The sequence below is a fragment of the Gopherus evgoodei genome, chromosome 1, assembly GCF_007399415.2.
Source record: "Gopherus evgoodei ecotype Sinaloan lineage chromosome 1, rGopEvg1_v1.p, whole genome shotgun sequence".
Classification (NCBI taxonomy): domain Eukaryota; kingdom Metazoa; phylum Chordata; order Testudines; family Testudinidae; genus Gopherus; species Gopherus evgoodei.
This window is the reverse complement of record NC_044322.1, coordinates 343,288,743-343,303,443: the sequence shown is the minus strand read 5'-3', so window position 1 is coordinate 343,303,443 and position 14,701 is coordinate 343,288,743. Positions and strand designations below refer to the sequence as shown.

At 42.4% G+C, this 14,701-nt stretch overlaps 1 protein-coding gene across 2 annotated transcripts in view; it reads left to right on the top strand.

Moving 5' to 3' along the window:
* The first annotated feature begins 273 nt into the window (after positions 1 to 273).
* The window catches only part of GSAP (gamma-secretase activating protein), a 62,661-nt gene continuing 48,233 nt past the window's right edge, over positions 274 to 14,701 (top strand). The window contains exons 1-2 of one of the 2 annotated variants that reach the window (XM_030555871.1): positions 274 to 618; positions 9,459 to 9,535. In XM_030555871.1, the coding sequence (XP_030411731.1) occupies positions 9,509 to 9,535 (27 nt within the window). In that variant the 5' untranslated portion in view covers positions 274 to 618; positions 9,459 to 9,508. The remainder of the gene's footprint in view (positions 619 to 9,458; positions 9,536 to 14,701) is intronic. The other variant, XM_030555791.1, reaches the window with a different exon arrangement.

The following is a 14,701-nucleotide window of genomic DNA, read 5'->3' as shown; positions in this document are numbered from 1 at the left end:
GGATCTGGAGGTTGGTTTTGTGCCAACCTCCAGCGTTTATCTTATCACCAATTACTTATCAACAGCAGGCTTGGACCATTTCTCAGCACTCTTCCTAAGCACCACCAACAAAAACATCCCAGCCCGGTGAGGTGAAAGCCCAGGCCCACTGAAAATCATGCGCCTGCCTGCTGCAGAGCGTGCAACCGCAGGCGTTTGCTCAGCGCAGCCTTCCCTCTTGCTGCAGCCTGGGGGAGCAGCGCGCACAGCCACTCCAAGCCGCCCGGAGCTGAATGACACCCCCGCCACCCAGTAGGCTGCCGCTTGGAGCAGCTCCCGGCCGGGCTGGGCTATTCCCGGCGCTGCCGCTCTGGAGCAGAAGCGAAAGCAGCGGCCCGAATGAGGAGCACTGCGGAAGCGCTGCGCAGAGCCCACGCCCCTGGCTGCACAGGAGCCGAGAGCCTGGTGCGCCGGCCCCTCTAGGACCCGGGTTCCTGCGAGTCTGTCCCGCGCCTCCCCCCGCAGACGGGGGCCAGGCGGGTGGCGCCAGCGGGATGCTGCTCCAGCTGAGCGCCGAGTTTGATCTCCAGAGCGATGTGGTCCCGTGGCTCTTGGCGCAAGGTCCGGCAGCGGCTCTAGGTAATGCTGATGCTCGGGGAGGCGCTTTCCGTCCTGCCCAAGCAGGCTGGGTTTCTGTAGGGTCGCCCCCTCCCCCGTTAGCCATATCTGTCTTGTACTTGGCTCACTTGTCAGGAAAGTGTCCTCGCCCGCCGCCTGCCCCGTCCCAGATGTGGCCCTGGCTTCTGAAGTGTGTGCACATATGTATGGTTATCTGGCCCTTTAAACAGCCTCACAACTCCCTCTCCCCCCCCCCTTCTTAAAATGGGACACAACACAAGGGGAGAGGGAAGAAGTTTGACATGATGTGATATTAGTGTTCTTTTGCTGGGTCAGAACAAAGCTGGCTGGAATCTAATGTTTCATGAATCAGCGCCTTAGTTTAGTTTATGGCCGTAAAAACAACAACATACTATTTATGTGCTGAGTAGTTACAGTGTCAAAAGAGCCCCGGTGTGTTTGAACTTGGGCCTAAATGAGTGAAGTAGTGTCTTATTTGGGCATGGTTTAGTCAGGTGCTGGGAGCATGATATGTGAACCATTGCCGAAACACATCTAGAAATACCTGTCTGCCTTGATGTGTGTTATGGTTTTCCCATTTGTATGCTCCTTGGCTGCCAGTTACAAAGATTGCTGGGCCTAATACTGAACTGATTTACAGCACATTCAAATACCATTAAAGTCATGTGCAGAATCCAGTCCACTTATTATTTATGTAAGTACAATGTCCAAATGTCCACTTAAAAATTTTAAAGTTATTCTGTATGGTGTGAGTTTAAATTTTACATGGTGACATTTTATTTATTTTTTTTAAATGGAGAATCAGGGAGTTTCATCTATTATGGTAGGGAAGTGAAAATAGTTTGGTTTCACATGAGATGCAGACTGCGCTGAAGGAGTTGATAGCTCTTGGCATGTCACCTTGAGCAAATATCATAGAGTCTAAAAACTAATATAACATTAAATAGGTTAATCTAAAGTATGTATATTTAAAAGTAACTTCCTTGAAATGTGAGCCAAATTTATCCTTGGTATAGCTCTCCACACAAGTCACTCATGCATCAGAGATGAATTTGGCAAAGAATGTTCAAAGTGAAACAATTGTATATGACAACAGGAAATAACCTATGTAGATTTAACTTCCTACTAACAGACTACTATCATATATGCTAGATGTTATCCCTTTCTTTCACAAAACTTTCCTCTCTCACTCCCCATTTTCCCAAAATTTGGTTAGAATACTTTCCCCAAGTAACCTCCCCTTTAAAAAAAACAAAAATCTTTCATCCATTTTATTAGTGAATGCTAATTAAAATTAAATTTAACTGGTAGATACCACAACAATATGTGATTGCTAAATTATTTTGTGGGTAGCATGGAGTTGAGAAGCAATGAATAAACCGAGTGGACTTTTGGCACAATGGTTCCCCTCCGCCCCACCTGTGAAGTAACTGTTTCAGTTCTGTTTTTTAAAAACTGCAGAAGACTCAGTTTAGAATAGTAGAGGGAAATAGCATAAAAATCATTATCTTTAGGGCCCTACCAAATTTGCTGTCCATTTTGGTCAATTTCATGGTCATAGGATTTTTAAATAGTAAATTTCATGATTTCAGATATTTAAATCTGAAATGTCATGGTGTTATAATTGTAGGGGTACTGACCCAAAAAGGAGTTGTGGGGGCTTGCAAGGTTATGAGGGTGGTGGTTGTGGTACTGCTACCCTTACTTCTGCGCTGCCGCTGGTGCTTCCTTCAGAGCTGGGCAGCTGGAGAGCGGCGCCTGCTGGCTGAGAGCTGAGCTCTGAAGGTAGAGCCACCACCACCAGCAGCACAGAAATAAGGTTGGCATGGTATGCTATTGCCCCCTTACTTCTGCCCTGCTGCCTGCACAGCTGGCCCTCAGTCAACAGCCGCCACTCTGCAGCTGCCCAGCTCTGAAGGCAGCAGGGCAGAAGTAAGGATGGCATGGCATGGTATTGCCACTCTTACTTCTCTGCAACTGCTGGTGGGACACTGCCTTCAGAGCTGGGTGCCCAGACGACAGCCGCCGCTCTCCAGCCTCCCAGCTCTAAAATGACCCTTCCCCTAAAATAACCTTGCCAACACCCCCATACACACACAATCAGGACTCCCAATTTGAGAAACACTTCTCTTGTGAAATCTGTATAGTATAGAGTAAAAGCAAACAAAAGACCAGAATTCACAGGGGGAAGACCAGATTTCACAGTCCATGATATATTTTTCGTGGCGGGGAATTTGTTAGCCCTCTAATCATGGTAGAGGCAGATGCTAGTATCGGTACTAAATTCTGAATGTCTAATTGGAGACCTTTTGGCAAGATACATCATTTGAAAAAAATCAACCATCTATGTATTGTTGCTCTATAAAAGGGTATGTCAGATTGATTTATCCCCAAACAAGTTTATACAAAACCAAAGGTAAATATGAAAGTTTCCATTATTTTAAAAATAAATTCCTTACCTTTCCTTCTACCCCAAAGTCTGTAGTTGAAAAGTATTCCATGTATGTTAGGTATTATTATTATCTACCATTATATACTGGAGTGATTGACTATGATATGGATATGTCCTATAATGTGGACATGGCACTGACCATCTTGTTTAAGACTGATAAAGGCCGTGCACAGCCTTTTTAAAAACCAAAAGACCAGTCTTTTTTAGAATAAGCCCATCTGATGTTACTAGTGTTACTTTCTAGCATTTCAACTTCTGTACACATGGTGACTTTTCTACCTTTTAAAAATAAATTATTTTTGTGTCTAGGCACCCAGGGCGTTGTAGCCTATTTAGTTAAACTACTATTAAACTACCATGGGTTCAGCTCCCATTGCTACAGTTTCAGTCTCAACAGAATATCTTGTGAAGTCTTACATGAATGTTTAACTTTATTCTCATTGGACAACTCATATGAAGAACATTAAGCATCCACATAAGTTTGTCAGTATTGGGGCTCAGATCACTGGATTTTGGCAAAAATATCTTGTATGAGGCTGAACTTAGCAATCACATATGTTGTACTCACAAACTGGCATATCTCCAATTATAGGGCCCTACCTAGTAGAAGCATTGTGTTTGTAAAACATTGGTCGGAACTGAAGAAATTAGACTTTTTAAAATAAACACATGAAAATATTTTTCAACTGTTGTTAAAGGAAATCTGGGCTTATTTTTGTTTAGCTCAATCATGTGGAGTGTTCAGAAAGACAAGCAGCACTTCTTGCTATGAATTAAAACTATGCTATATTGAACAAAGTCTTCCTGGCTATTTTGAATCTGTTGGTGGTGGTAACCTTCGGATAGTCACAAATGGCCATCAGTATATAGGAGACTTCAAGCAAGTTTCAGAATTGCTTGAAATCTGATTTAATTATCTTAAAAAGGATTTTAATTCTAGATGTTAAAGCATTTTTGCACCTAGCGCCTAAATGTTACTAAGTATAACATTAAAAATGAATGTTTTCTCCCTTGAGGATTTGAGAGTGTTATGCAGCCTCTCTTGGAATTTACAGTGATGTACTCACTGGGCATAGGTAGGATCAAGGAAGGAGCTATAAACTGAGAGAAGATGGGTCTCAGCATAGGCCCTGATCTAAAGACTTCCGTTGAGTTCTGTGAACTCTGGATCAGGGGCCTACTCTCTGCTTGGAGGTCAAATTAACCTTCCTTATACACAGTGATAAAGGAGGTTTGATGGGACAGTATTCAACCTCGGCATGCAGGCAAGGCCGTGTGGTTGCTTGCAGTCTGTCCCTGCCTGCTATTCTAGCCTGTGGACTGGGATATTGGCTGTTGCTCTCTGTGCCTTTTACGTTGGGTTTTTGGCCACTGGATCTTTCAAGTGAAGATTTAATTATCACGTCCCCAGTCCACTCCAATGCTCAGTCTGCACTGGCTTAGTAAGGATGACAGGAAAATCACCTTTGTGACACCAGCATGTCCTCCCTCCTCTCCATCCTGGACTGATGAGGAGGCCCTGTGGTACGGAGGGTATTGTGTGGGCCCTCTATATTGAAGTGAATTCTGCCTTGAGGGAGTATACTATGTGGAAAAGGATTTGTTTGGAGACTCCCCTAAACTTTCAGGATTAGTATAAGTGGCTGAATCCAATTACATTTCTATTAATATCAGTGTAGGGTGTAGTGTCATTCAAAGGGATAATGACCATAGGCGTGCGCAGCACATTTCATTAGGGTGTGCACCTAGAAAATTTTTTTTTTAAAGGCGAACATTTATTGAATACTCAATCATAAATGACATTATTTTTATTCATCAAACAACTAAAGAAACTAAAACTTAACTAAACTTAAAAAAATTAAGTTTAGTTAAGTTTTAGTTTCTTAGTTTGTTTGATGAATAAAAATAATGTCATTTATGATTGAGTATTCAATTAATGTTCGCCTTTAAAAAAAAAAAAATTCTCTAGGTGCACACCCTAATGAAATGTGCTGCGCTACGCCTATGGTCATTAACAGCTAAACTTTACTTAAAAAATGAGACACAAAATACCAATTTTTGCTGTAGTGATAACCAGGCATATACAAAGATACAGTCAATTTTCATGATCTTATCTTTAACCAGATAATGAGTTAACCAAAATTGACCAAAACAGATTAAGTTTCTTCGTCTTCCTGTCCTAGAGAATGAGACGTTGCTCACCAGGTGTTATGGACTTAAATCCTCAGTTCATGTCATTGTAATTAACTGATGAAGCCAATTCTAGTTCAATGTACAAAATCATGAGTGAGCTGAGGTGCTGTTGGGACATTGTATTTTTTAGTTTATTTTTTACACGTGCTAGTTTCGAAGAGGCTCTTTCACCATGAATAGCTTGTCTGCTCCTTTTCTTATCTTATCAACAAACCGATCCATATTTTAAAATTTAAAGGGGCCATCATACGATTGAATTAAACGTAAAGCCATGGGCTTGTTATGCTATTTCAGTAGAGTACACATGACAAAGATTACAAACACTGTAGAGACTGCGTTGGGCACGCCTGACGGCGCCGCTTATATAGGTCAAAGAAATTTTCTAGAATAGTAGTCGGAGAGGAGGACCAATGGTAATGTAGGCACCGCAGTAGTGGGACACATGCTGCGAGTGAACGCGGACTTGTATATAGAAAGTATCATGAGATTAAATTAAAATGTAAGCCACTCTTTTTTTGAGACATTAGGGCAGGCTGTGGGTAAACTTTTTGGCCCAAGGCTACGTCGACGTTCCAAAACTGTATGAAGGGCCAGGTAGGGAAGGCTGTGCCTCCCTAAACAGCCTGGCCCTTTCCCCATCCGACCCCCATCCACTTCTTGTCCCCCGACTACTCCCCTCAGAATCCCCGACCTATCCTGCTCCTTATCCCCTGACTGCCCCCCCCAACCACCACCCCAGGACCCCACCTCCCACCAACACCCCCCTGTCCCCTGACTGCCCCGACCCCATCCAGCCCCTGCCTCCTGACAGATCCCCAGAAACTCCCACGATCCAAACCCCCTGTCTCCTGACCACCCACCTCCAGAACCTCTGCCCCATCCAACCCTCCCCGTCCCCTGATGGTCCCCGGTACTCCCTGCCCCTTATCCAACCCATCCGGCCCCTTTATCATGCCACTTAGCTCCACCTTCCCCCCTTTCCCGAAGCCTCAGGCGTGCCGCATCCAGAAGCAGCCCTGAACAGTGCTGCAGCAGGTGGCTCCATGGGACCTAAGCTCCCGCCACTCGGCCGCAGCTCACAGCCCCGCCCCCTTACCACACGGCTCTGAGCGGGAGGAGCTCATGCCCCGCTGGAGCCACACTGCTTTAGCTCTGTCCAGGGCTGCTCCTGGACGTGACATGCTCAGGCGCTGGGGAATGGGGGAAGGCGGGGCCTGGGGGAGCCTCCCTGGCTGGGAGCTCAGGCGGGCCGGGCAGGACGAGCTTGCCCACCCCTGCATTAGGGTGTTCCTGGGCCTATGATAATGACAGATCTTCTGGGCTATTATGGGGTGATCATCTCTGGTGTAATGCTGTTGTAATGGACTTTGAGTGATCTGACAGCTGTGGAAAGTGGTGAATCAAGTAGTGTAAAGAAAGCCAGGATTTCCCCCTTGTGTTCCCAACAACAAAATACCAGTGTTCTGAATTTAATTGATCCTACAGTAATAAATAAAACAAAGGGTGTGTTCTTTTTGTTACTGATTGTGTTAGCGCAAGCCAGTTTATAGTATAAAAAATACCTGACCATATGGAGAGGCACACTCTCTATCAACTTTAGGTGATAACTACGAAGTTATTAGCGTCAAACCCAGCTATAACCTAACAGAAATCTTGAAGAATTTTTCCATTCACACTTCTGAACACTATTGCTATTACAAACTACCATACAGTGGTTAAAATGCAGCCATCAAATGTTCTTTTATGGACTATATTTTCTCTCCCAGTCAAGATCTCATTTGTGAGGCAACAACCCTTTAGCAACCACAGCTGCTAGAAAGTGACATAAAGAAAGCATGCCTTTTTATTGTCTTTAATATGATATGAGATTTGTCCTTTCTGACATACACTAATCACTTTTGTTTTGGGCTTCCCTGCTACCTGGTCCTTCTCTTTCCCCTTCATGTCCATTGTGGCTTTCTGATGATTCTCTCCCTCATCTACCCCCACTCTCTATCTATGCTTCCCTGACCCATGGGATCTTGCACATGCCCCTGTGCTGCTTAGTTTCCAGGTACCTCAGTGCAGCAGTTCTTAAACTGGGATGTGTGGAATGTATTCTGGGTGTGGGGACATTAAAAGATTTAGGAAAAAAAACACTTACTGCACACGTTCAGAGCTGGGTGGCCAGACAGCAGCAGCTGCTGGCTGAGCGCCCAGCTCTGAAGGCAGTGCCGCTGCCAGCAGCAGCACCACAGAAATAAGGGTGACAGTATCAAATCATGCCACACTTATTTCTTTGCTGCTGCTGACGGCAATGCTGCCTTCAAAGCTGGGTGGCTGGAAAGCAGTGGCTGCTAGCCATGTGCCCCAGCTCAGGCAAAACTACTACAAACAGAAAGAAGGGGATATGATCAAATAAGTTTGAAAACCACTGCCCCAGTGAATACTGCTAGGCTGCATGGCTCCCTGGTGGCTCTGGTCATTAAGGGAAAATTCTGTTTCTTATTTTGCTCTTTATGCAGAAGTGGCTCTGGAGGAGGCACCTAGGCTCCTGCACTCCCTCATTTCCAGGTATTTCTTTTAGTTGCCTGGAGAGGCAGCTGGAACAAGGTGACAGGTGTTGTGGTGCTGGTTCCGCCTCTCCGTTGACCACCAGCTGGTGCTCTGAGGACTGCAGTTTGAGAACTTGCAACGCATAGCCGTTACTTAACTTCTGAAGTCCTGTATGCATGTAATAGGATGGGTTGAAACTGATCTGCTGTAAGCAGCATACAGCGATCTGGAGAAAGGGGTAAAAAGTAAGGTGGCAAAGTTTGCAGATGATACTAAACTGCCCAAGATAGTTAGGACCTTCAAAAAGATCTCACAAAACTAAGTGATTGGGCAACAAATGACAATGAAATTTAGTGGGATAAATGTAAGTAATGCACATTGGGAAAAATAACCCCAACTATACATACAATATGATGGGGGCTAATTTAGCTACAACATATCAGGAATAAGATCTTGGAGTCATCGTGGATAGTTCTCTGAAGATGTCTACGCAGTGTGCAGAGGCAGTCAAAAAAGCAAACAGGATGTTAGGAATCATTAAAAAGGGGATAGAGAATAAGACGGAGAATATATTATTGGCCTTATATAAATCTATGGTACACCCATATCTTGAATACTGCATACAGATGTGGTCTCCTCATCTCAAAAAGATATACTGGTACTAGAAAAGGTTCAGAGAAGGGCAACTAAAATGATTAGGGGTTTGGAATGGGTCCCATATGGGGAGAGATTAAAGAGGCTAGGACTTTTCAGCTTGGAAAAGAGGGGACTAAGGGGAGATATGATAGAGGTATATAAAATCGTGAGTGATGTGGAGAAAGTAGATAAGGAAAAGTTATTTACTTATTCCCATAATGCAAGAACTAGGGGTCCACCAAATGAAATTAATAGGCAGTAGATTTAAAATAAATAAAAGGAAGTTCTTCACACAGCGCCACAGTCAACTTGTGGAACTCCTTGCCTGAGGAGGTTGTGAAGGCTGGGACTATAACAGCGTTTAAAGAGAACTGGATAAATTCATGGAGGTTAAGTCCATTAATGGCTATTAGACAGGATGGTAAGAAATGGTGTCCCTAGCCTCTGTTTGTCAGAGGGTGGAGATGGATGACAGCAGAGATATCACTGATCATTACCTGTTAGGTTCACTCCCTCTGGGGCACCTGGCATTGGCCACTGTCGGTAGACAGGATACTGAGCTAGATGGACCTTTGGTCTGACCCAGTATGGCATTCTTATGTTCTTAGAATCCAAACCTCTTATTAGAATTCTACAGAAAATAGGAGTTGATCCTGAAATTTGCAAGGAGATGGTTAATTCCGTTACTATGGCAATTCGAATTGTTAATTTAAACATGGTTTCCATGTATTGGGTGGGGTGAGTGAGGAATGTTTAGAAGCTAAGCTCCTTTTCTATAAGTTTTAAAACTCATTACATCTCATTTGAAGTTCTCATTCAGGATTAAATAGAAGCCTGCATCTACACTATCTTCCTCAAGAGAGAGGATATTTTCATGTGCACATAGCCTCTAGAAAGGCCTCCATTTAAGTGTTTTTGCCGATGTAAGACTAATGCTGCTTTGTTTTAAATTCTACTAAGTTTCTACAATGAATTAATCCAAATGAGCTGTCTTTATATAACCTTTAATACTTTCTCATTTCAGACACTTTTGAGAAGAGTGCAGCACACCGTACGTAGCTAAATGTTGAAGAAATGGAAAAATTATTTATAACCTGGAAGGTAAGTCTACAGCATAGAAGTCGTTCAGCTATACTGGACACGTACGAATTTGTCTAATTTAATCTACTACTTGCATTTTACATTTCTCTTTCATTGGGATTTAAACTCGTAATTTGATGGATTACAGTTTTGGATGCCTTTAGGTTACTTACAAAACTGTTTTTTCCCTTGGGCAAGGCTGGAGGGACAGAGAGTGACTCCTGCCTCATTAATTACATTGGAGTTTGCCATGACTGCACTGTGCGCCAGGATTTCATCCTGAACGAACAGCAATTACTTACACAAATTATTCATAAACAGCACATTCTTCCTCCCTGAGAGCTGAGTTGCTTAAGAAAGACAGAATCTACTGAATTCAAGTGGAGCTATTTCACTTAAACTTGGTTCTGTATAAGTGACATCTTTAAACTTTTTTAATGGTAAAAAACCCCTCCTCTTATGCTGTGCTTTGTGTAATTTTAAACCGTGCCTGTAGTTGTAGATGTTACGAACTTTGAAGTATCTCTAACTTATTTAGTATCCTTCAGAGCTACATAGGGTGACCCGATGTCCTGATTTTATAGGGACAGTCCAGATTTTTGGGTCTTTTTCTTATATAGGCTCATATTACCTCCCACCTCCTATCCCGATTTTTCACATTTGCTATCTGGTCACCCTAGAGCTACAGTCACTTTTACTGCAAAAGCCTACATTTAGGGCCCGGTTCTCCCTAGTGCATGTAAAGAAGTTACACTCAGTATTAAATCTCGTGGCAGTGCAAGAATTCTCCAATTGGTTTAGGGATGATTCCCCCTCTTTGGAAGAAGCTGGGGTTCAGGTAGCAAAATCTACTAGTACCCACCCAGATTCATGTGGATTTTAGGGGATCTGCTTGGGGCACAGCCTGCAGGGCAGTACACTTCCAATGGAACTGTGTTGCCAGGGATGCCTCTTATTCTTTGACCTGCCCCCGCCAAACAGCAGAGCATCCAGCAGGGCTTCCACAAGGATAAGGGAAGGAAGAGGCTGCAGCAGAGCAGAATTTCCTTTTCTTGTGGATGCAGGCTTTCCTTTGCATGAGGACAGCAAGGAGAGTTATGGGGCCTTTACACATCACCTGGCAGTATTAACAAACCTCCCTTTGTTTTTTGTTTTGTTTTTTATATTTCAGTTTAATGAAATATCAGATTTTTGTATTACACAAAACTGTATTCATATTTTACTCTGATCTATGCAAAGTTCATCTGTGCAACTGTTGACAGCAGATCCTCTGGGCACCACAGACTTGAGGAGGCCAATTTTTGTTCATAAGGGGAAAGTGCCTTCTTTCTAGCATGTATGGAATGTTGCATTAAGCATTCCAGGGCTGCAGACTGGCCAGTCCAATCACTTCATATGGCAGTCAGGCTCTTGGGAAAAACAGCAGGATTCACTGAGCTTGCTCAGAGTGTTTGCCTTCCCATCCCCAGCTAGTTACATTTCCTCAGGCTGAAGTAAACTCTGTGTGGTGCCAGGTGGTGGTAGCGGGGCACAAGGGAGATCCTGAAAACTGGGTGTAGCAGAGTGGAGAACACATTTGCATGAGGCTTCCACCTGCCAAACTGCTCTGAACTCTGTCCTGAAGAACATGTTTTTTTGTTAATTCCCCAGTCTTCCTGTCTCGCCAAAGTAGGTTGACTTTCCCCCGGGTAGATCAGTCTGCTACAGAACCAAACTGGCATCTGGAGCCTTGCTCCCTTGGGAAGGCCACAGATATGTTTTGTTTGGGTTTTAAGATTTAAAACCTGTTACTGAACTGGAGAGTACTCCTTGGAGTATTTTCACCACTGGGCAAATTTGAGGGCTGGTCAGATGTTGTATGTTTAAAAAAATCCAAAAAACATGCATCCTTCTCCTAGAGAAAGGAGTGTTGTCTGTGTGAGACAGACAAATAAGGTGTCTAACCTGTTGTGGGATCCGTGCTGGCCTTAATGCCCAGATAGATTCCTATTGCAGTTAATGAGACTCCATGCAGGATTGTGTCCATCCATGCTGATGCAGTTGCGTGATGGGGATCTGAATTATCCCAGACCCTTGTGTGTGCTAACTTTTTTCTCCAGAAGTTGGAAGATATACAAAAAGTATAAATTTCATCCTGTACATAAGATGCTTTTTGCATCAAATTGTCAAAGCTTGGAAAATGGACCATTTTTAGGCCTTAAGGGTGAAATGCTGGCTCCACTGATAGGCAACTGGAGTTTTGCCATTGACCTTAATGGAGGCAGGATTCCACCTAAGGTGGTTTTTGTTCTGTTTGGTTGACTGATAGCAAATGTACTGTTTTATCTACTTTGTTCTCTTGTGTATGGCAAAACTTTTCCATCTGCTGAACTTTTTATGACTTTCTTCTTTGTGTGCAGGAAGGGACAGGGTCTTGAATTTATAGCTACTTATCAGTTACCCACACATACCGTAAAGTTTTAAGTCCCATTTTTGACCTACCTTCAAACTTGCAAACTCATGAAGAATGTCTTCTGAATGATGAGTATTTTTTCATGTTGCTACTCTGTTGTTAATATACAGAAATGATATCGAAAAGCTTTCTCATTTTATTCAAGATCAATAGATATGGTTACCCCAGTATCTGCAGGTTTACTTGTTCTTCCCTATATTCACTATGGGGAAATAACTTCATTACTGCACGTACTAGTGTTGGTTAACTGCAGATCTTATTGTGTTATCAAAGGCAATTTAGTCTTTAGATTTCTTTTAAATAACCATTGTAAACTATATTAATCAATGAGCCACCATTTTTGTGAGAGACACTTAAACATGTATCCTTCCTGCTGGCTCTCTGGCAGCAGTTAACTCTAACACTTGTCAGAGCACTTCATGTTCATACTAACATCATCAGCAAGGCTCGGGCACAGACAAGGGTGTTAGCTAAACAGCTATTTTGGTTTCTGTCCCATTAAACACAATTGGAAAACAATCTGTATCTGCCAAGTGAAAAAAGACCATATGTATTGTGTGTAGGATCAGTGGAAGGAGGAGGATGGACGTTATTTTCAAGCTTTTACAAAAATTACAAAATAATGTTGAGATTAGAAAAAACATGGCCTTTGTCTTTCATGGCATATACAGTTGTCACATACCTGTTTAAAAAAAACAGATTATTAGTCACAGGGTAAGCACTTTTCCCCTGAAAAGCAACGTAGGAATCCTGTAAGTGCACTTGGTAACAATATGCTAGCACATGCATAGTCTTGATGTGGAACTTTGATTATTACAGCTATGAGTCCAGTTTTTATGAAATACACTTGTCTTAGCAAAGTACAGAAAATGCCAGATTATAGGGGCCTGCTCCTGCTCCCACTGAAGTCAGTAAGGTCTCAATTTGGTCCTATTCGGGAATGATTAATTTTAAGTCAGTGGAACTTAAGCACATGCTTTTTTTTTTTCCTTTCCCCTTTTCTTTTCTGAAATAGGATCATAGAAGAGTTTTGTTGTTGAGAGCTTAGCTACTGTGGTAGCAGGTATGTTTAAGAGAATGCATGACCAGGCCCTTATAAATACTTTCATTTTCAGTTTAGACCGATTTTTACTGAAAAATCCCTGGATTTCACAACATTTTCATTTTTTTTCTGATTTTCACCCTACTTTTGTATCATTCAAATATACAAAAATAACTTGTTTTATTAGGAAAATACAATACATTGCATAAACTATCTGTATTTGGATAATACGTTAGTCTGTGTGTGTATGCAAAGCTGCCTGTTGAAGTAAGGCTATGTATTAGTCTAGAAGATACACACAATAAACAAACAGGCACGCACGCAAACTCTGAAGTGTATGCACATCTGAACTTGCTGATGATTCTCATGCCCACCACATACACATTTCAAGCTGTTAGCGGATAACCATTTAAAGATTTTACACCCTAAAATGGGAAGAAAGCAAAAATCTATATCAGAATACGTTTCAGAACACAAAGAAGTATTCGAAAGTTTAAAAAAAAAAAAGAGAGAAAAGGATGAAGTTAAGTGTATGTCCGGCAAATGGTGTGGCCCAATTATTAAATGTAAATATTTATAGGCTAATAGCTCTAGGTCTACAACAGTAAACTGTTTATTCAAATGAAAAGTTTTATTTGGGGATTAGAGATATTGTTTTCTTAAACTCAGAGGTGGCATTGTGTTTTGTGTTCTGTTTTTGTTCTGCAGCAAACCAGACCACGTTGATGAACAGAATTCAAAGCATTAATCTACTGAATACTCCCCCCCACCTGTCTTTCTGTTCACCAAAATAAACCCCAGTGTTTACCCAGAAAAATTATTTGTAGTTTTTTGCACTGATTTTCACCTGTTTTTGTTGTTGTGGTAATAAACACTGATAAATTCCTGGGAAAAATTAAATGAAATAAAAGTTGAAAATGAAGGGCCCTATGTCTACTTCACAAAACCAGGTGCAGTAATTTGCAAACCACTACAGGTCCATTTTCTCATGCTCTATTGTTAAAAACAGTGGAGTAATTGTATCAAGCAGACTCAGCGATTGTAGTCTGATGAGTGCAAGGTTACATAGCTGGATGTAGCTTCATTAACCTGGTAACTTTATGCACACTTTGAGAGTGGTTGTAGCTTCCAACTGAAAATGGAAATGCTCCAATTTGCTGCCGGTCAGATACCAAAAATGGAAATAGATCTGGAAAACCTAAAGCATGGAAAACCATAAAGAGTCTTGCTCATTAAAAAGAAAACAGTTTAATCTGTTTGTCTTCAGAAGTAGCGTAAACAATAACCAGTACATCATTATATAAATCAGCTGTAGGTGGTGTTTGTTTTTTATAAGGCAGTAGACTGTCAATAATTGTGTTGACAATCTGGAGCTATATATAAACAGTTTGTGAAATCTATTTAGCGTTTGTCTTGATAGTTCCCAGGGTAGGGGCTACATTCATCCTCCAACTGCAGGTAGGCCTTTGGCCTATGTGGCAGCCTCTCTGCACCCGGATGTGAAGTTTTTAGCCACTGCATCCATATAATCGCAGATCCCCCAGATCTGGTGCATCCCACCCCAAAATATCCTACAGAGCATCAGCACAGAATCCCATTTCCATGGTGCACAAAAGGTGCCAAGCTGTTGCTTCATTGCTACCCTGCCCTTGTGGAGGTTGAGTGGGGAACCTACATAGGGCTTCAGTGAGGT